The sequence below is a fragment of the Episyrphus balteatus genome, chromosome 3, assembly GCF_945859705.1.
Source record: "Episyrphus balteatus chromosome 3, idEpiBalt1.1, whole genome shotgun sequence".
Lineage (NCBI taxonomy): Eukaryota > Metazoa > Arthropoda > Insecta > Diptera > Syrphidae > Episyrphus > Episyrphus balteatus.
Genome location: NC_079136.1, coordinates 6,095,076 through 6,112,850, shown reverse-complemented (window position 1 = coordinate 6,112,850; position 17,775 = coordinate 6,095,076). Strand labels below are relative to the sequence as shown.

The 17,775-nt window shown below is 32.0% G+C and overlaps 2 protein-coding genes across 2 annotated transcripts in view; both read right to left on the bottom strand.

Annotated features, from left to right (window-relative positions):
* The window catches only part of LOC129914005 (stage VI sporulation protein D), a 208,497-nt gene that overhangs the window by 46,176 nt on the left and 144,546 nt on the right, over nucleotides 1-17,775 (bottom strand). The gene's annotated exons all lie outside the window — the stretch shown is intronic.
* LOC129914012 (protein D3-like) lies at nucleotides 10,963-11,990 on the bottom strand. Its single transcript, XM_055993041.1, has 2 exons — nucleotides 11,587-11,990; nucleotides 10,963-11,527 (listed from the first exon to the last, which is right to left on the bottom strand). Exons 1-2 carry the CDS (start codon nucleotides 11,731-11,733, stop codon nucleotides 11,051-11,053), a joined length of 624 nt encoding a protein of 207 aa, XP_055849016.1. The 5' UTR covers nucleotides 11,734-11,990; the 3' UTR covers nucleotides 10,963-11,050.

The following is a 17,775-nucleotide window of genomic DNA, read 5'->3' as shown; positions in this document are numbered from 1 at the left end:
TCAAAATTTTATTGATACGAATTTGAACCCAAACTTTAGAACTTGGTACACTTTTACATCTCAGTACTTTTTGTGCCAGCATAATTTCAACATAGGAGAACCTGGCTACTTTTTAACAGTAATGTTTTTGTTGTGATTACATTCTCCCAACCCGTCAAATGGTTCCCTCTCATGAAAAAAAAATTGTCAAAATAAAATTTTCCAAATCCGATAAAATTTGGGAGTCGCTACTTGGCTTTGAAAATTGGCCTGGTGGGCCAAATAACAAAAACTTTTCTAGTTTCAATTTTCACCTGAAAAATCAGTTTCTATTTAAAATTTCAAGTTCCCTGCAATTTTCTCCCTGAAAAATATATCTTCCTTCCTTCCAAAATTTTTAAAGTGCTTTAATTGCATTTTGTTTTAGACGAGTACACATATTTTGGTAAGTTTTCTGTATGATCACCTGCTCTAAAACAGTATTAAACATAATTTTACAGCTTTCTGTGATTAAGGGTGGTGAAAACGATTTTCCAGCTTATTTTTTTTTTTTTATTATTTTCGTTAAATTAAAGTATGTATTTATCGTTTTTCGGTTTGAATGCTCATATAAAACTGTGAACGGGCTCGTTCTAATTTAGGTTCTGATTTTAAAAAATATTTTAAATCAGCAAACGGGTAATTTTATGAAAAAGTGGACACGAATTTTGAACAAATTATGCTTTTTTTATTAGAAAATTTCTATTTACAAACGTCAACTCTTTTTGCAAGTTGCAAGAAGAGATTCTTTGTTGTATTCCCTTATGGATAGACATCAAATTCAGGGAGTTTAAATAATCTTAAAGCATTTTTATAGCATAAGCTTGCCAACAACAGAAGAATTTCAGATGAAAATGACGGAAAAACAAGGAAACTAATGTCGTTTTCCAAAATTCTGTGGCAACAAGGAATAACAACATAAGTCAACTTATGTCGAAATTGAGATTTTCACAAAATCTGATGCACAATAAGCGATTCTATCTACCATATTTTTTTCGTATTTTTATCTTAAGCGGTTTATGAATTACAGGTAAAAGAAAAATGACATTAGCATTGACTCCTTATGGGAAGCAAAACTTTCAAAACGCTCTCCTGAAAAGTTGTAAAAACTGACTTATGTTGTTTTTCCTTGTTGCCACAGAATTATGGGAGTGAATCACTCCTTTTTCGTGCAATTTTGGAATTTGTTCACGAAGAATTTGACAATTGGAGTGATTTGACGTTTGCTTTGCATGTGTTTGTAATACGAAATAATTATTAAAATAATAACACAATCTTTTAAATTCACTTTTAGTGATTTTTTACAATACTTTATTGAATTTTTTTTGTAAATAAATATAATTTCCTTCACAAACAAAATTAAAACAACCACCCAACAATTTAACAAGCAGTCCATGAAGTCAAATGTAGAAGTATTGGTAATCACTCCGTCACTCCTTCAAAATTTTGGGAGTGAAGAATTCACTCCAAAAATGCACTCCTTTTTCAATTTTTTTCACTCCTTTTGGAGTGATTATATAGCTAGGAGTGTCACTCCTTGAATTTTGGAAAACGACATAAAAACATGATGAGTCTAATAGTGACGATGACAACACCCCCTCGTTATTGGTAAAATAAGTTAACATTTAAGCAAGCTTCGTTACACAATATTCGATTTAAAAAAAACTTAAGTGAAAATGCATCTTTTCTTTACATTTACAACTACAAATCACAGGTAACATGAGTTACCAAAATAATGTAACGTGAGTTACCTAAATATTTTATTGACAAAAAAAAAAATTATTTATGTGTTGGAAATTTTTGTGAATGTAACGTGAGTTACCATGGAATTGCCCAAACGTAACAAGGAGAAAACCGGAAATTTGGTTGATAGGTTAAATATCATTTTTACCATTATCCTAAGCGAAAGAATGTTACCTTCTGAGAAACTCGGGCATTATTCTTTCATTACAAACAAAAAATATTAAAGAAGCTTGTTTTTTAATCTCAAAAATGTTATATTTGGGCAAATGGTTAGAAAAGACAAAAACCAAGGAAGAGAAGCCAAATGGTATATAGGAAAAAATATTTTTCTTGAATGCTTTAAAAATAAGAAAATATGATTGTTATTATCAAGTGCTTGTTTATATATTTTTTTTAAATTGTTTTTCGTTTAAAAAATTGCGTTTTTATTGAAAACGGATTTTAATCTGCCGAATTTGGAACACAAGAAGTGGTAACATTGAAATTCCGTCCAAAATCATCAACAAGGTCGAGGTCTTTAGCGAAACACTTGCTGTTCAGAATTAGTTTTGAGTGCAAAAAATTTATAATACAGGTAAAATAGTACATAAAATCAACAAATAAAAAAAAAATTGTACACTCATGAAACTTGGCAAAAAAGTAAAAGTAAAATAAATTGCCTCAAAAACATTACAGCTAGAATCCAGCGAAAGCAACGGCCAACGGGCATCCCAGATATACGAAAAATTCACAGTTCAGTTTTCAAGGGATATCAATGAAAAAAGGATTAATTCTCGGTTATTTTAATACTGTGTCACTTTATTGTGTCCTCCAACAACTCTGAATGTACAAAAATAATAGAAGAAAACTTAATATTTCATAAATTAATTTTATCAGCAAGCCCATCAGCCACGTAGAAACAAAAATATAAAGGGCTTTCTCAAATAAAAAGTAGTTTTGGATAATTTTTTCAATTTCTCTAAAACGACAAAACATTTTTGCATCTAGTTTTCTCTTTTTAAATTAAAATTAATAAAAGTATTGAATCTTGAAAATAAAATAAGTATTTAATTACATAATAGCCCAGGGAAATTAGTAATTTAAATCGCATTTTTCGCGGGACAAAATTTTTTTCATGGAATGTGTTCGGGTGGTTGTCCTTATCATAAAAGTCAATTTGTTGGGATAATTGGAGGTTGGGAACAGCCGCCATCTTGGAAAAGAGATTGGTATCGTTTTTATTGAATAGCTCCATTGTTATTCATTTTAACAAAAAATGACAAAGGTAAGACTTATTAACAATAAAATTATCTAAGAAATGATATACAAAACAATTCCGTGAGTTGATTAAATAAAATTTTATAGTTGGTCAAAGTGCGGGTTTGTATCGCAAGGTTGGGACAAAATGACATTTTTTCATATATCTGACGAACTTTTGATTTGTTTGGATAATTCTTCAAGAATGAATTGTAGTACTTATAATTACCTATAAAATGAGCCCACAATCGTTATTGTCACCATCGTATTGTAGAAGTAATCTAACTCCGAAACTCTCCATGTACTAGTCAAAAGTAAGAAAAAAGCTGTTTTTTTGCTAGTAGGCCGAGAAAATTTTGGGAGTAGAGATATAACCAAAATATAAGTACGCAGTTTTGCAGCCATACGCGTGTTAATGTCGATTTCTAAGGTCTGACAACTCTAATTTTGTGCTTTATACGGTTTTTGGGGGGTTAAATAACGTAAGTTTTCCAGTTAATGTGAATGGGCTAAATTTATACTATTTGAAATTATAAATATACAAGCTGAAACTCTATTATTTTTCCTAAATCTGGACACCTCAATCTCGGCTATGGGGTCAATAGAACTCACGATATAAGCTTTTTTAACTAACCATATCAGGCTTTTCAATTCAAATAAACAAACAAAAATCTAAACAAAAAAAGCTTCTAAAACATAATCGTATAAACGGCTTATATATAGTTCTATTGGTCACATCCTCAAGATTGGGTATTTAATTACATACTATTTTGAGAAAAATTAGTTTGTAATGTTTGTTTGAAAGATTTTTTTAAAAATTTTGAGTTTGAAAATATTTTTTTCAAAAACTATTCTTTGAAAGAGCTTTATTTATTTAAAAATATAATAAAAGAATTATTAGCTTTCCAAAAAAGTATAGGAAGTTATTGTAGATATCAGGGGCGTACACACCATTGGGGCAAGTGGGGCGGTGCCCCGGGGCCCCCAACACGCCAGGGTCCCGTAAGGAGACAATGCAGAGAAGCCAACTGGTTATAAAAGTATCGAAGCAAAAAGATACGATATTTGACATGAATTACTTCGGACACAAGAGAAACAAAAAAATTACATATTATCTTGGGGCCCCAAAAATTATTACTTGCATATTCTTCGCGACCAACAAATGATAGGTACATCAGGGGCCTCAAAAAAAAAATAAGTGGGCGTATATGTACATACTTTTTTATTTGTTCTTATTTTCTATATCAAAGGGGCCCAATAATTTAGTCTTGTCCCGGGGCCCCCACAACTCAACGTACGCCCCTGGTAGATATAACCGTCGATTTTTAATGATTTTTTTCCAATCTAAGTCAAATTCCTAGAAAATTTGCCCTCCAGTCCAGGCTAAAAACAGGGGAATAAACCACCCCCCTCCCCTCCAATACGATGATCTTATCTCAACCAAATCAAACCGCTATGGTTTTCTGGCAAACTGCTGGTATATTACCTTGTATAAATAATAAAAAATGTTTAAACAAAACATAATTCATGTTTTTGAAATTAATTCCACAAATTTACTATACCATGAAGCTTTAAATGCCGGTAGCGACCTCTAAATATTATTCAATTTTTATAAATTTTTCAGACATTTTTTTTTTCATGACAAAGAACAAAATGGCGGGTTGGGACGGTCAAAATTAAAAAAAAAAAATTTTTACCCAACTTACATATCTCAAAAATGCTTAAGTTCAAGCAAGAAAAGGTCACTTAAAAGATTTTCAGCTCGGAACTTGAATGACAATTGATTAAGAGGTGCAAGTACTGATATGTATCGTAGTAAATGGTAGAGCTTTAGAAGCACGTTGAAGATACAATAAAAAAGAAGCGTTCACCAAACTAAATTCCCTTAAAAATTTTTGAGTACCGGCAAAAAATTTCTTTCTTTAAAATTTTTTTTGGAAATAATTTCCGAAGGCTATTCACGGTCGCCTTCCTTGAAGATTCTAAATAGGGGGCAAATATTTTGGTTTTCGATGTTCATGATAAAAACAGTGAACAGAGTACATTAGTAAAGAATAATGTCCAGTTTTGAACCCCACATGCGGATCCATAATGTGAAGCAGTAAAATGAGAGAGTTGTGGTCCCTCCGAGATCATGACTGTCGTCGATAAAGGAGAAGAAGAGAAAAAGAATGTTCAGTTTTGATAGTCCTGCCTGCAACAACCGTTGTCGGTCACCGCGAATTTTCAAAATTACGCTAGAGAATATTCGTTGTTCCTTCAAGATGTTAAAAATCATTCAAAAAAACTAAATAACTCAACTCTTTCAATTTCTTGAAATAGTAACTATTTTAGCCAAATCCAATCTTATCAATCTGATATTATAACAAGAAGCACTATGCATAAAAACATAAACTTGATCAAAATGAAAAATGTGTATATTTCAATACCTGCAACTGAAAGAAAACAGCTAAATGCACTTTTATATGGTGACAAAATTATTAAAAAATTAATTATGTACATCTAAGGCCCATTTGCTCATACGGGTCATAAATTTGAATCCTAACTAGGTCAAACATAGTTCTTAAGTTCTTCTTATTTTATTCTACATTGCTAAAAAATAGTTATATGGAACTCAGCAATGATTTACTTTCATGATATAAACCGCTGAGAACTTCAAATCCAAATGTCAAATCGATAGAAAAGTCAAAAAATTCGAATTGTTTTAGAGAAAATTAAGCAGTTAGAATGCAACAAATTTGTTGTTAAGAAAAGTTTGTGTCTTTTTATTACAGAAAAAAAAGATTCAATAGTGAAAGTGACCAAAAATATATGTTAAATTTAATTTTGAAAAGTATTCATTTGAAAGAATTTAATTTTTAAATGTGTGCGTTTGACAAAACTAAGAATGAAAATTATGATAACAAAAAGTAAACAGTGTTTCAAAAATTTCTGTTGAAAGTTTTTCCATCTGTAGATGGTAAATGCTAATAAAAGTGAGTAAATTTCTATTAAATTGATAATTGACTACATACATCCATTTCTTAAGCCGCATTCTTTTCTTTTTCGTTTAATAAAAATGCTTAAGTAGAACATTAACTGCTTATGTTCTACAATTTCTTCCCCCTAAGTTATGTTAAACTTAGGATCGTTTATGACATAGTTTGAAATTCGAGCAAACCGTTATGTAAAACTTAGCTCTTTAGGATTTACTTAACCATTTAAGTTTCGTTTCAGCAAATGGGCCTAAATGTTTAAATAAATTCAAAACAACATAAAGTTATTCCTTATACATATTATTATACTATCACCCCTATTACGATTTTCAACTATCAATTGATATAATTGATAAAAAATAAATTTCGATCTCATATTATCTAATTTGCAAAAAAATTGAAAACAAAGAATGATGCCAACCGTTATTATTAGAAATATAATTGAAAAATTCCATTAAAAATATGATCAGTTTTCCCCCAAATTAGATTTTAAAACACCAAATTTATCAACTATCAATTGATAGTTGACAATCGTAATAAGGATGTATGTGTGTAAAAGAATTGATAAGATTTAAAAGCTTTTTTTATTTTTAATCACTTATTGAAATAAATTTTATGTGGTTACTCTAAGCTGAGGAAATGGTATTAGTACAGAAATCAAGTTTAAGATAATTCTTTTGGATAAGAAAGTCATAAATTTATCAAATATAATAAGATTTTGAATATTGACAAGCAGGGCTTGAACTCACAACCTAGCGATTAGGAGACCGACGCACTACGCATTGCACAACCGCTACCACTTGACAAGTTAATCTAGACTGATATGAGTAAGTAAAAATGCTAGTCGGTTCAAGTAAACTTGATAATTGGAAAATCAATCCTAGGTTAAAACTTTGTCAAGTGGCAGCGGCCAGCTGTAGTGGAATGCGTCGCCGTCGTCGTCCTCCCAGATCTGTTTATATGTATTTCTTGTGTGTTTGGATTTTTTTTTCGGGTGTTAAAATCAAAAACATAATTTTTAACAAATCCTGCAGTAATCTTAATGAAAATATTAGTTAATACTAATGCATGAGCATCTGTTAAAGTTATAAGATTTCTGCGGGGTGTCTTGTCAAGAAGACTTCCGACTTAAAATATGTAAATGGTAAAATCTTCTTTATTTCTTGACATTTTTAATTTAAAAGAATCATTTTATTTTAGACTTCAAAACACGTTGATTTATGTAAACACATTTTATAAATAAAGTGTTGATCACTTAAATACCGTACGTTTGCTGATTGAATTTCTTAAAACGGCTTTATTTTGACTTTTGAGGTTGGATCCTATAAAAATAAAATGTCCAAAACTTCACTATTACACTTCAACAGATACATTTTACATCTTTTCCTTTACAAACTGCTGAAGGTTAAATTATAAAGTAGATAATTCGATAGAAATGAAGAGTCGACAAAAAGTTTTATTTGTATTTTTCTAAATTTAAATATAATTTATTATAAAATAAAAGAATTTTGCTGTGCACTGATTTCGAATCTAAATAGGTAGCATCCAAATTGCTCCAACTCTCCAGATTTAAATATGAAATGTTTATTGCTGTTGTAGGTATTTAATTTTTAAGTTCTGAGCTTATATCCGACATCCAGACTGGTTCACATTATACTTACAATAGGGTTAAATAATAAATTCAGATAGTTTATAACTTCTTAAACCCATATGATATTATAGTTACCAATTTTTTTCAAGTTAATCACTAAGCATTCTAATGTATGTGCTAATGCCGAAAATTAGGAACGATGCATTAAAATTACCCTCTTAGGGCCAGTTGTACAAATATTTAATCCGTGGTTCAGCAACTTTTACCTTCTGAAATCGGCAGCAAGGGTGAAGTTTAACACTGGTTCAAGGTTCATATATGTAGATATAGCCACATTCGTGCTTCAACCGAAGTTGACCCGCAGCTAATCCGCCGAAATCGGTGGGTTAAATTCCTGATCCGAGGCTGACCCACGTTTGTACAACTGGCCCTTACTATTACTTATTTCCAACATCATTCAAATGAAATCACAAGTTAAAAACTTAATTTAACAACTAAACAAACTGCATCCAGATTAATCTAGTTTAAACATCATACTCATATACACGTACAACAAAATTTAAACAATATAATTAACCATTAGGTCCGTTCCACACTCAGTTTGCAACTGCCGAATTTAGTAATTTTTGGTTATTTTTGGTCAGAGTCTGTTCCCAACTTCAAAAATTGTGTAGAAGAGAGCGCTCACGAGAGAGTAAAAAATTTCTCCACCCTGACAAATTTAGCCCAGAGAATTTCTTCCGGCAGAAATATGAGCTCTGTCAAATGAAAAGTTGACGTATGTCAAACAAATAAATTGAGAAGAAAACAAATCAAATTGTAGTGATTTTTACTTGCGATATAGGTACTATATATCAAGTTATGCATTCGTATACAAAAAAAAAAAAGTTGAGATAACATTTTTCCATGACATTACGATGGTAGACAATGCCAAAAAAGTGGGTCCCGGAAGTCCGTCTGTCTGTCTGTCAGTCTGTCAGTTCGTCAGTTCGTCAGTCTGTCAGTCTGTCAGTCTGTCAGTCTGTCAGTCTGTCAGTCTGTCAGTCTGTCAGTCTGTCAGTCTGTCAGTCTGTCAGTCTGTCAGTCTGTCAGTCTGTCAGTCTGTCAGTCTGTCAGTCTGTCAGTCTGTCAGTCTGTCAGTCTGTCAGTCTGTCAGTCTGTCAGTCTGTCAGTCTGTCAGTCTGTCAGTCTGTCAGTCTGTCAGTCTGTCAGTCTGTCAGTCTGTCAGTCTGTCAGTCTGTCAGTCTGTCAGTCTGTCAGTCTGTCAGTCTGTCAGTCTGTCAGTCTGTCAGTCTGTCAGTCTGTCAGTCTGTCAGTCTGTCAGTCTGTCAGTCTGTCAGTCTGTCAGTCTGTCAGTCTGTCAGTCTGTCAGTCTGTCAGTCTGTCAGTCTGTCAGTCTGTCAGTCTGTCAGTCTGTCAGTCTGTCAGTCTGTCAGTCTGTCAGTCTGTCAGTCTGTCAGTCTGTCAGTCTGTCAGTCTGTCAGTCTGTCAGTCTGTCAGTCTGTCAGTCTGTCAGTCTGTCAGTCTGTCAGTCTGTCAGTCTGTCAGTCTGTCAGTCTGTCAGTCTGTCAGTCTGTCAGTCTGTCAGTCTGTCAGTCTGTCAGTCTGTCAGTCTGTCAGTCTGTCAGTCTGTCAGTCTGTCAGTCTGTCAGTCTGTCAGTCTGTCAGTCTGTCAGTCTGTCAGTCTGTCAGTCTGTCAGTCTGTCAGTCTGTCAGTCTGTCAGTCTGTCAGTCTGTCAGTCTGTCAGTCTGTCAGTCTGTCAGTCTGTCAGTCTGTCAGTCTGTCAGTCTGTCAGTCTGTCAGTCTGTCAGTCTGTCAGTCTGTCAGTCTGTCAGTCTGTCAGTCTGTCAGTCTGTCTGTCTGTCTGTCTGTCTGTATATGGAGCTACAGCCTAAACGGATGGACCGATTAATGTCAAACTTGGTGTGTAGCGTTATTTGGGGAATCTCCAGAGGGGTTTTTGGAATTAATTTTTTTGGACCAAAAATAACGGTACTTGTCATATACCGATTTTAGTAAAATTAAAATATCTCTAAAACGGCTCCAACGATTTTGTTAAAAAAATTCAAATAATAGTTTTAAGCTAAGGTCTATCTTTCGATGAAAAAATTTTTTTTTGAAAATAATTATTAACGGTACCTGCCATATAACCGTTTTTTTCAAATCCGATTATCTCCGAAACTGCTTATTTGATTTCAACGAAACTTTTTGTGAAGAAGCAATTATATAATTTAAATATAACCCAAAAATAAAATTTTGAAAAAAATAATTTATAATGTATAATGTTTTAATTTTTGGATTTAAAAAAAAATTTTTTTTTTGAAAAATCAAATTTTCGAAAACGTGTCATTGAATTTTTTTGAAATTTTGTTTTTAGATGTTGATTAGTGATCTCTACAAAATGGCATACCAATTTTATTTTAAAACTTTTTTTCCAAAAAATTATTTATAAAAAATTAGTTTTTTAAAAAACGGCTCTAACGATTTTGAAATTTTTTTTTCTAAAAATGCATGTTAATATATCAATCAAAACTGCATACTTGTTTTGGAGGGCAATTTAATTTCAGATTTTATTTTATTTATTTTTTAAACGAATTTTATTTTTTTTTCCAAATTTCTATATAAAAAGTCCTTAAAATTTAAGCAACTTTTACTCTAAGAGCAAGTTCGTGCGACCCAGTCGTGCATTTTATTTTAAATTGAATCGCGTTTACGTGTGTTTGCATTAAAAAAGTGTTAATGTTTATCGAATAAATCAAAAAATATGAAATTGTGTTGTATAATGGTGTTCAACTTGTTCCAGACTTTTTGGCAGTCTTTCGTAGTTTAATTACTTCTGAGAGAATTCTCTCCCAACTCTCATTAATTTGACAGACTGCCGAATTTAGTGCACAAAAAGTCTGGAACAAACCTATTGTTGTAATTCTAAAGGAATGTTTCATTAAATGTCTTCCTTTGTGTTAAATAAAGCCAAAACTTCTAGGGTAAGCAATTGCAAGGTCAAAAATTTGTCACCAACCAGTTGTTCAAGTTGTAAATGCATACAAAATTTAACTGCTACTATCCCCGTATCTGTCCCAGTCACTTTTTTTCATGGTGAATAAGTTATGATATCAATGCAAAATCAGGTATTAAAACCTGGTAGATAGCGACACCTGCATAATTAATGCATTACTTTCGTACTCCAGCAGAAAAAAAAAAAACTACGACTAGGTATAAACCAAATCAACGCAAGATCTAACTTTCTGTCTAACCAGTTCTAAAGTAGGTAGTTCATGTTACCGAAACTAATATGTCACCATAATTTAAATCACTTCTTGCATAACACTTGATGATGGCAAAGATGAAATAACAAAATCCGGTTGATTATAACAAAAAAAAAAAAATCAAAACAAAAGTGATTTAAATAATTTCTGCAAATTTATTCACCTTAAACAGAAATATACTAAATTAAATAACACTCAACTGACACCGCGTAACACTCTATTAAAATCCAATCTGTTTATGAACTGTTGGTACATAATCATCATATTGAGCCTGGTAAAAATTACCCGCTAAAGGAGTTCCTAATTTGTGTTTGTCAGCGAACTTCATGGCCGAAAAGTTGCCACGTCCTTCGGCAGATGTCTTTGTAATGTGTTTCTCGTCAAACTCCAGTTTTTTTGGCTGTTTGTAGAGCAGAAAAACGTATCTATGCAATCCAGAGTCTTTTGGTGGACCCGAACCAACATATTCAGTTAGAACTTCCCCTTTGGCGATATCATTTCCAGGAATGTTTACAACTAACCAATGATGGAATTCACGCATTTTTGGTTCAGCTCTGCTTGGTGCATCCGGATCGGTTAGGATTAGAGTGTAGAAAGTATTTTTCTGGACCTTCCATTCGACTTTAGGTTGATTCTTCACTTGTGTTGGCGTAAGTTCAACTCCTTTGTCTGCAAAAACCCCACTGTCATAGCTTATCTAGATGAAGAATATCATTTTAATTGATGGAATAAATAAGTTAGGTTCAAATGATCAACCTTGAGGAATTCCGATGGACTTTTAGAGATAACGTCTGGTATGACTTCCAAATGTTCAAAAAACCTTTTAACATCGGATTCAGCGGCTTCAACAACAACTCCAACCGCTACTACCGCAACAATTCCAACAAAATAGAAAAGTTTCATTTTGCAAACAACGACGACGCACGTTCCGTTTGAGATCAATGCTTGAAGAGAAATGATACAACAGCTGAGCAGACGAGTGACCAAGTGAACTTTCTGATCCCACTTAACACTCCATCTAGTTGGCTGCCAACTGCCCCTACGACTTTGCGTTCGATTGCTAATTTGATTTTGAAATGCGGTTTAATATAAATTTTACAGATAAACTGGTCGTTTGTCAACATTTAGATCAGACATGCGTCCGCCCGTATTTTGTTGTTGTTGTTGTTCTTGGTGTGCAGAACACGAAACCGGCTTTGACTTCGTAAATAAGTCATCACAGACCGCATTGTTGGCTTTTGTGAGTTTGTTTTTTTTTTTTTAATGCAAATTGTAGGTGGAAGTTAAAAGTAGGTGCATGCAAGTTGCAATTTATTTCAATTTTATTAATAAAAAATTGATAATTGCATTTTGACGTGATAAATGCAATTGGTTGGATAATTCATTGATAAGTTCTTTTTAAATTAAGTGACGTCACAATTTTGATGCACTTATAAATACATCCGCTTTAGAAGTAACTCAAACTATTATTAATTTATATTCATGATATTTGAATTAAGTGATTATAGATAGGAACAAGAAATTAAGGTTATTTAACATGACTTATATTTGATGCACTGAGAGAAAATGTTATTTTAAATATTATTTTTGGTGATTGAATGTGAGCAATATAAATAAGTAGGCATTTGTTTCGGTGAAGCTTTTCTTTTGAAATTTTTTAAGACGTTAATTTAATACACATGCTCAAATAGCACAAAAGTCTAAAATACACCAAAATATTTGGTATATTTTTTGCGCTTTCGTGATATACATTTTTAATATAAAAAATACACCATTTGCTCGTATATAATAAACTCCGGTGGTTAAAAAAATAAACCGATTTTTGGTGTATAAATGGCGCTAGTGGTATACAGGGCTACCTTCGTAGATTTTCAAAAAGAGGTCAAAAAAGAGGATTTTGATAAAAAAAGAGGCCCCAACAAAAATATGTGAAAATAGAATAACTTAAGTACGACAGTCACACGAAATACTTCATTTGCGCCTTTCCCGAACCGCAACACAAACCTTTTAACACAATTCCTTAAAATTAAAGTTGTATGCACACAATAAGAATAATATAAAAACATTACCCGTGCATAATTTCTTTAAGAAAAAATACAAAATTTATTAAAAATAACCTTATAAAAATCAAATCAGAGCTAAACAACAGTAACGTATATTTTTTTTTACAATTGAGCCGTTATTATTGAAAGTCACCAGTACCAGTCACATTTTCCTTGATTTTCAAAAAAATGTCAATTTTTTTTAATCAAACGTACATAATTTTAAAAAAGAGGAAAAAGAGGAACCAAAATATCAAAAAGAGGGATTTTTTGACAATTTTTAAAAATTGGAGGGAAAGTGGATTGGGTGAAAAAAAGAGGAAAAACGCCACTTTAGAGGCGCAAAGGTAGCCCTGGTGGTATATTAAATTATCTGGTTTTTGGTGAAAATTATCCCTTTGAAATTGAAAAATACACAATAAATCTGAATTAGTAATGATGAAACGCAAACAAATGTTACTAGCAACTATGATATGAGCAACTATGATACGAGTATAACGATGTTACGAATTCAAATGCCCCGAATTCAAATGCGACGAATTGTATGGAGGCTTTTTTTTCGTGTTGTATTCGATCTGGCAACAATAAGAGGAACGTTGTGAAATAATGATAATAATGGAACATAAGAGATGTTAGCTGATTGGTCAAACATTAGTATATAAGCCAAACAGAAGGTGGGGTTGGTTGAAATTTTTTTGTAAGGTCTCAAAGAATTATGAAGTCGTTGTCGGTGCAAAGGAAAAATGAAAAAATGATAGAGAAGCAAAAGAAATAAAATTGGAGGGGTGATTGCCATTGCATGTACATATGCTTGAAAGTAAGAAAGCTGGAACATTATAAACGTAAAGGCAAAAACAATGTAAGTAGGTTTGAGCATCTTGCAGACCTTTTAGAACAAGTTTTGGTCTTGTAAGGAGTTTTGTTTTTTAGATTTTAATGAAGGGAGGTCTTTACTAGAGCCTGTCGTAGAAGTGTCCGTGCATCTGTTCAGTTAAGAGTCCATTTGTTAGCTACTGTTTTGAAGTTTGATGATTTTTATGTGACTACATTTTTTATGTTTTAGGTTTAGGTTTTAGGTTTAGACTCAAATAATTTTGTTAATATATAAATACCTACATATCGTCGTCGGTGGAAAGCAAAATTGTTCTTAATCCACTTTTTACCGTTAATGAGATAATGATGCAGTTTTACTAATTTGAGGGTGCTCTTTCCGAATTTGAAAAGCGTTTTTGTCTAAAAAAATTTCTTTAGCAGATAATATAATTTAATTGGACATAGCACAATAAAAAATCAGGTACATATGTAAGTAGCTTTCTGAAAGTTAGACCCGAGTATTCTTAATTGTTCTAGGTTCCATCATATTTTGTTCTAAGTCCACTTTTTATTTAAGGAAAGTGCGTAGATAGGTACTTGTATAGGAATTTTTCTATGTTCAATTTTGGTTTTTAGTAAGAAAAATAGAAGTAGGTTTGTAGGGTTTCTTCAAAAGGAAAAAACAAACTTTATAAAAAATATAGGTAACTTGAAATACCGACGAGCAAAAAAATATCACTTTCAATCAAATTGAAACTTAAAAATCGCTTTTTAGTGGGGTGGCTTAGCATTAAAAAAGACCTCCATTATGCACTACTTTGTGATAAAAGCGTGAAACTTACCTATATCTTTGGTAGTACTTAATAGAAGAGTTATTTTGAGATATTGGACCAATTTGTATTCCATCCGGTATGGTAGATCCAAAAGTTTTTGTCTGTTGCACCCGCATTGTTGCATTTTATAGTAAAGCTCAGGGCCGTCTTTAACTATCCTGGTGCCCTTGGGCACACAAGAATTTTGGGGCCCTTTTGGAAAGTAAAATATGTACAATGGTTGGCTTAAAGGGAAGGGTTATGGTTAAAAAGGGGTGCCAATATATCGTTTCATATAAAGTAAAGGGGGTGCCAATAATACGTGCATCGAGACATCAATCGTTGCCACTGCCAATAATTGTACCCTGTATCCGTTATAAGTTTCAGTTTGAAGAATTGGAAAAAAGAGCTCAAACGGATTGATAGATTTGCTAAAAACTCGGTACAGACGATTTCTACGTAATTTTCAAGAGCCGTTTTTTTTATTTTTTGCCTTTTTATTTTAATGTCTCTTTTTCAACGGATATCTCCAATATAAAGTTTTCGAGATATTGCAATTTTCTCAAAAACGGATAACGATTTTGCTTTAAAAAAAAAATATGTTTTGCCGCAAATAAGGCCGCACTTTTGAAAGAAGAAAAATATTTTTTGGACCGTTATTAACGGTACCTACTTGCCATAGAACCGATTTCTTAATGAAAACGACACAACCGATTTTAATGAAAATTTTTACATAAAAAGGTTTATACTGATATTAAAACTAAGAAAACTTAAAAAAAAATTATTTTGGATTAAACAAAAAAATTAATTTTTTTTTTTTTTTGAAAACAATTTTTTTTAAAGTTATTTAATGAATTTTATGTGTCAATCTTTAAATACGAGAGCAATTCGCAATTCAAATTAAAACCATTGTACCATGGCGTTTTCCATTGAACCAAAACATTGATGTACCGTCGACGAGCCGGCAATAGTTTTTTCTCAAACGTTTTCCAACGGAAAAAGTATTGATGTTTTTTGCCGACGAATTGATTCTTTTTCGTCTTTTAATACGAATCTACTCATATTTTTACACTGATTTTAACACGCACTACAAATTTGACAGTTTTGCAAACTTCAAACAAAATTATTATTTAAGGAAAAAGATAATGGAAAAGAATTCGTTGTTTTTATTAATAAATAATAAATAATCTTACCTACAGTGGAAAAAAAGGTATTTTTCTTGTTTTTTGAAAATATTATTGTCTTATTTTTTTTTTTTTAAATTGAATTTGGGTCTGGTGGTTTGGATTTAAATTTTTTTCCGCATACAACGCCACATATTTTGTTTTCTTTTTGAAAACATATATTTTCCGTATAGGTGTAGAAAAAAATGTATTTGATTGTTTGGTTGCCATATAAAAACTAAAATTTTTTGGTAGATGGTCTGACCGACAAAAATGTTTTGAGAATATAATATTCGTTCCTTCGGGGCCCCCTGAGAATGGGGGCCCTGGGCACGGGCCCCGTGTGCCCTTATGGTAAAGACGGCATTGGTAAAGCTAATGAAACAATTTTATTAATAAAATACATGATTTCGAGGTAATTTCAAATGCCCGATCGAATAAAATCAATACCAAAATGTCTGAACCATCATGGAAAAACTTATTGCACTCTTTATAAATAGTCATTTACTTAAAGAACAAGAAGTGAAGTGACATGATGGTCGAGACATTTTGGTGTTGATTTTTTTCGATCGGGCGTTACAAAACACCTCGAAATCATTTATCATTTTACTAAAAATGTTTCATTGTCTATACTATGATATGCCACAAATCGAGTGCAACACAGAAAAAGTATTGTATCTACCCTTCCGGATGGAATACAAGGTGGCCCAATATCTCAAAATAACAAAATAACGATTGAACTATTTTTTAACGCTAAGCCTCCTCACTATAAGTTTTATGTTTGACTTCGTTCTACATAAAATGCTTCAAAAGCCAAGTTTAGCTATATGAGCAAATACGTGCGACACTTTCGTGCATTGTACTTATAATTATAATTACATATGCAGAACCTTCTCGTCAGGAGGCTATTGAGCCACTAAAAAAAAAAAACAAATATAAGAAACAAAATCTTCACATTTCAGTTGTTTTGGTTTGGTGGGGGGTTACTTATAAATTTTTATTTAGTCAAAGTAACCACCAATCAAAATTTTTTAAAATGACCAGCCAATAGAAATTGCTTTTCAAATATATACTTAACCTACCTATTTAAAAATTTTCGCAACTACAAAACAAAAATTCAAATTTCCTATTGGCTATTGCTTTGATAAATAAATTACAAAAATGAAACTGCCCCCACCAAATTGAAACGACTGAAAGTGAAATGCAAATTTGTGTTTTTTTTTTAGTGGGTCTCTGACCTCCTAAGCAGAGGGTGGTGTAGTTTGTATTACTCTTCTTCTATATTTTTAGCAGATATATATAATATAGATGAAAGATATCTTCATTTATGTGGTCGTATTAGTCTAGGTGGTAAGGTGATTGCCTCCCACTCTCACTGTTTTGGGTTCGCATCCCAAAAGTTACATATGTTTTTTTTTTAATTTTTAATTTTTTTTTTTATTTTAAATTTCAAAAAATATTGCAATATAGCATATATGCCATATGAATTTAAAATGATTTTTTTTTTTTAAGAAAACCTTGAAAAATTTAAACGCGCAGTCCAATTTTCAAATGCTCAGAATGATCTTCAAAAATTTTTCAGCTTCCAACGTCTAGGTATTCAAAAGAATTTTTGGGTACACTCAGGTGTATGCGTACTTATTTTTATTACTTCAAAAGAAATGATAATATTTGAAAGCTTTTAGCATTTTTATTTTTGAACTCATTTTTATGTGGAATTAGAAGATTTACACTTTTAGTCCACGGGCTCTTTGGTTATGCGAAAGGCATGAATGTGGTACTTATTGGAAGACCTCTTTTTGTTTTTTTGTTTGGACTTGGGGCACATGTGGGGTTCAGGTTGCTCATGGGGTTTAGGTTTTTCGCGTATGTTTTTTTTCTTTTTTTTTTGTTCGTTTGTTATATAAGTTGTAGGATAGTTTAATATCTTTTTTTCAGGGGCTTAAGAACACAACTGCACACACATTTACTGACGCTTATGGTCTTCGCATTGAGTTTTAACACTTTTTGCATGTGTTTAATGTCGTTTTTTTGCGAGATTTTATGTAGTATAATGCGAATAAACACGTTTTAAATCTTTAAGATTTTTACGAAGCGATTAGCATGTATAGTTTT

What these genes read in the sequence shown, in the direction of transcription:
- LOC129914012 (XM_055993041.1), bottom strand. Translation starts at nt 11,733, where the DNA reads ATGAAACTTTTCTATTTTGTTGGAATTGTTGCGGTAGTAGCGGTTGGA. An exon ending in GTCCATCGGAATTCCTCAAG is followed by an intron (nt 11,528 to 11,586) that starts GTTGATCATTTG and finishes TTCTTCATCTAG; the next exon opens with ATAAGCTATGACAGTGGGGT.